Source organism: Protobothrops mucrosquamatus, unplaced genomic scaffold (genome assembly GCF_001527695.2).
Source record: "Protobothrops mucrosquamatus isolate PMUCROS unplaced genomic scaffold, P.Mucros_1.0 scaffold15655, whole genome shotgun sequence".
Taxonomy (NCBI): domain Eukaryota; kingdom Metazoa; phylum Chordata; class Lepidosauria; order Squamata; family Viperidae; genus Protobothrops; species Protobothrops mucrosquamatus.
In genome coordinates, this window is record NW_015401421.1 from 326 (window position 1) to 4,860 (window position 4,535).

The window sequence follows — 4,535 nt, forward strand, 5'->3', positions numbered from 1 at the left end:
GTGTGTGTGTGTGTGTAATCCTCGGATTTGGCGGCGTCTCCACCCCAAAGCATCTTGCAAATCCCCGTCGGTTCGCCTGCCCTCCAAAGCTTGCGAGAAGCATTGGAGACCCCTCCTCACTTCGGCCCCTTCGGTTCGGGCAAGGGGAGCCAAACTTGGCAAATGGACAATGCTAAGTGGAAAAAAAAAAAAAAAAAAGAATGACGGAGTCGGGAGGGACCTCGGAGGTCTTCTAGCCCAACCCCCTGCTCAGGCAGGAAACCCTATACCAGGGGTAGGCCACCTTGGCTCTTTTATGACTCTTGGACTTCAACTCCCAGAATTCCTGAGCCAGCATGGCTCAGCTTGGAAACCTCTCCCTTTCCCCTCAGTGTGGCTGGCTCAGGAATTCTGGGAGTTGAAGTCCACCAGTCGTAAAAGAGCCAAGGTTGCCTATCCCTGCCCTATACCATTTCAGACAAATGGCTGTCCAGTCTCTTCTTAAAAACTTCCAGTGTTGGAGCATTCACCGCTTCTGGAGGCAGGTGGTTCCACTGGTTAATTGTTCTCACTGTCAGGAAGTTTCTCCTTAGTTCTGGGTTGCTTCTCTCCTTGATTAGTTTCCATCCATTGCTTCTTGTCCTGCCTTCAGGCGCTTTGGAGGATAGCTTGACTCCCTCTTCTTTGGGGCAACCCCTGAGATACTGGAAGGCAGCTATCCTGTCCCCCCTCGTCCTTCTCTTCGTTAAACTGGACATCCCCAATTCCAGCAGCCTTTCCTTGTATGTTTTGGCCTCCAGTCCCCTAATCATCTTTGTTGCTCTTCTCTGTACTCTTTCCAGAGTCTCAACATCTTTTTTACATCGTGGTGACCAAAACTGGATGCAGGATTCCAAGTGTGGCCTTACCAAGGCCTTGTAAAGTGGTATTAATACTTCACCTGATCTTGATCCTGTCCCTTTAAGGTCCGGTCATCCTGTTGCTGATCCAATCACATTGAGTTATTTAGGAGCCAGATTGGTGGCTGATGACCGCATGATATAAACCAAGGGTAGGCAACCTTGGTTCTTTTATGACTGGTGGACTTCAACTCCCAGAATTCCTGAGCCAGCCATGCTGAGGGGAAAGGGAGAGGTTTCCAAGCTGAGCCATGCTGGCTCAGGAATTCTGGGAGTTGAAGTCCACGAGTCATAAAGCGGCCTAGGCCTAGGCCAGAGGTAGGCAAGCTTGGCTCTTTTATGACTCGTGGACTTCAACTCCCAGAATTCCTGAGTCAGCATGGCTCAGCTTGGAAACCTCTCCCTTTCCCCTCAGCATGGCTGGCTCGGGAATTCTGGGAGTTGAAGTCCACCAGTCATAAAAGAGCCAAGGTTACCTACACCTGGTCCAAAGGAACACAAGTGGTCCTCACCTTACAGCCACAACGAAGCCCAAAATGTCCGTTGCTAAGCCGACTTGTTTAATGAGTTGCGGCCCAATTTACAACTTTGTTTTGTTATCGTTCCTGAGTCATGGCAGTCATTAAGTGAATCTGGCTTCCCCCAATTGACTTTGCTTGTCAGGTCGTAAAAAGGGGATCACGTCTCACAAACACACACACACACCGGGGACGCTGCGACCGTCATAAATAGGAGCCGTTTGCCAAGACTCTGAATTTTGATCGCGTGACCTTTGGCGATGCTGCGACGGTCATTAAGTGTGAAAAATGGTCACTTTTTTTTAGTGCCGTTGTAACTTTGGTCACTAAATGAACGGTTATAAGTTGAGGACCGCCTGTATCTCTCTGGCTTATTCTGGGTTAGGAAAATACATAACTTTTTTTTTAAAAGAAGAAAAGAGGAATCTATTTGGGGGGGTCAGGTGGAAACTGACAATGTCTTTTTGGGTCCATCGGGGGGGGGGGGGTTCAAGGCCGAGACAAGGGAGCATTTCCTCATGGAATTGACTTAACGGAGCCGATGGAACTCATTGCCTCAAGATGAGCACTTCTGGCTTCCAAGCAAATGACTCTGGTCCATAATACCCCAGCCAGGATGCCAAAGGGGTCTTTTGTGTATCTGTGGTCAGGCTGGTCCCAAGGGCGCTTTCTTCCAAAAGGCAGCTGGACTCTTGACCCACCCTAACGTCCAGAGGACTGCGAGGAATATCGGTCCTTCCGTTCCCCGCCAGTCGGTCAGAACCGAAGAAGCTTCTTGGATGAGAAGCGAAACGTCTTCAAAGGAAAACGAGAAAGTCCGGCTGCCTTGGGGGGGAAAAAAATACCTTTGGGGTGGTCTTCTCTTGCAAAGGCAGGTCTTGCTCTGACTCCCCCTCCCCACTCCAAGGCCAGGAGTCGGGGAGGCTCGGTGGGGGTCCTTGGGAGGGGGGGGCTGCTGTCCGAAGTCGGAGGCAGCTCTGGGGGTCCATCTTGTCCTGTCTTCGGCCTTCCCAGCGTGGCCAAGTGCTGCAGCACCCCCTACTCGCTCGTCGGACTCACCTTTGCCGTCTCCTACCTGGCCCTGGGGCTGCTCCAGTTGGGCAAGCTGTACTTAAGCGGCTTTGGTGGCTTCCAGGAGGGCAGCTTCACGCACAGGTGAGAGCCCCTTCCTCTTTCTCTCCTCTCTCTCCTTCCCCCACTCTCCTTCTCTAGTCCCTCTCTCTCTCTCTCCCTCCCTCTCCCCATCTCTCTCTCTCCCCTTATCTCTTCCTCTCTCCCTCTTTCTCTCCTCTCTCTCCTTCCCCTACTCTCCTTCTCTAGTCCCTCTCTCCTCTCTCTCCCTCTCCCCATCTCTCTCTCTCTCTCCCCTTATCTCTTCCTCTCTCCCTCTTTCTCTCCTCCGTCTCTCTCCCCCTCCCTCTCTTTCTCTTCCCTCTCCCTCTTTCTCTCCTCTCTCTCCTTCCCCCACTCCCTCCCTCTCTCCCACCTCCATCTCTCTCTCTCTGTATCTCTCTCCCCTTATCTCTTCCTCTCTCTTTCTCTCTTCCCTCTCTCCGTTTCTCTCCTCCTCCCTGTCCTCTCTTTCTCTTTCCCCTCTCCATCTCTCTTTCTCTCCCTCTCCTCCCTCTCCCTTTCTTTCTCCCCCTCCCTCTCCCTTTCTCTCTGCCTCTCCCTCTCTCTTCTCCTCCTCCCTCTCCCCCTTTCTCCCTCCCTCCCTCTCCTCTCCCTCTCCTTCTCTTCCTCTCTCCCCCTCCTTCTCTCCCCTTCATCTCTCTCTCTCTGTATCTCTCTCCCCTTATCTCTTCCTCTCTCCCTTTCTCTCCCTCTTCCCTCCTCTCCTGCTCTCCCTCTTTCTGCCTCCTTCTCTCCCTCCCTCTTCTTCTCCCTCACTCTCTCTTCCTCCTTCTCTCCATTCTCTTCTCTCCCTCTCCTCTCTCCCTCCCTCCGTCTCTATCTCTCTTCCTCTCTCTGGAAGAGCACTGGGGCTGGAGGTGGGGGGGCTACAGGGTCTCCCCACATCCTCCTGCTGACTCGCCCACACTTTTCCCCCTGGTTGGCAGGAACTGCCATCCTTCCGGAATCCTTGGGGCAGGAGGGGGCAGACGTCCGGCAAAACGGTCCCCTCCCCCCCCCGATCATCTCCAGCAACTTGCCCCCCCCCCGTCTGTCTCTTTCTGCTCTCCCCACCCCCGCAGGGGCGTGACGGAAGGGGTGACGCTGCTGCTGCTGGCCATCCAGACGGGCCTCCTGGGCCTGCAGCTCCTCCAGAGAACCTACCTGCTCACCATCATCCTCTTCATCGTGGCCACCTCCACGTTGCAGTCCATGAGCGACATCGCCGAGCCCTTTCTCTTGGCGCTGGGGGCGTCCCAGAGCAGGTGAGGGGGGGCTTTTCCCTCCGCTGGGGAGGAGGGGCCGTTATCTACGAGTGGTCCTCAACTTACGACCGTTTGGAATTACAACCCGAAGGCAGTACGACTGTTCTTTTAGTGACCCCGTTCGAAATTACGACGGCACCGGAGGAAAAAAGGGACTCGGGACCACTTTTTCACCCTTAACGACCGTTGAGGCATCCCCCATCCCCACCCCCCGGTCAGGTGTTCAAAATTGGAACGCTTGGCGATTCACACTTACGACGGTCGGTCGCGGTGTCCCGGAGTCAAGTGATTTCCCCCTTTTGTGACTTTCTGCCGAGTCAATGGGGGAAGCGAGAGTCGCTGAACGACTGGGCCAGGGAAGGTTGTAACGGCTGTCTCGCTTAGCGACATAAAGTTTGGGCTCAGTTGCGGCCGTAAGTTGAGGATTGCTTGTATCTGCTGGGACCCCCGCCCCTTCACTCCTTGAGGGCCATCTAGCCCCAGCGTGGTCCCTCCTGGGGTGCAGAGTTCACAAGGGACCCAAGTTTGGGGGGGGGGCTCTTCATCCATGGGTCTATCCACGCCCCCCCCCCTTGTTTTTTCCCTTCTTGCAGGAATTTCTGGAAACACGTCCGTGGGGTGAGCCTCTGCCTGTTTCTCTTGGGGGCTCCCGTCTTCATGGCCTACAAGATCGCCCACTTCTTCCAGCTGGACTTCTGGCTACTGATCCTCATCTCCAGCTGCCTGTTGACCTCCCTGCAGGTACAGCTCAGCATTCCCCA

The 4,535-nt window shown here is 54.4% G+C and overlaps 1 protein-coding gene across 1 annotated transcript; it reads left to right on the forward strand.

Moving 5' to 3' along the window:
- Positions 1-2,410: 2,410 nt before the first annotated feature.
- On the forward strand, positions 2,411-4,515 carry LOC107301690 (RING finger protein 145-like; the record flags this gene model as incomplete). The annotated part of the gene is made up of 3 exons (XM_015830878.1): positions 2,411-2,551; positions 3,592-3,774; positions 4,368-4,515. Coding segments are annotated over 3 exons (472 nt in total), but the record flags the coding sequence as incomplete, so codon positions are not given.
- Between the last annotated feature and the right edge of the window lie 20 nt (positions 4,516-4,535).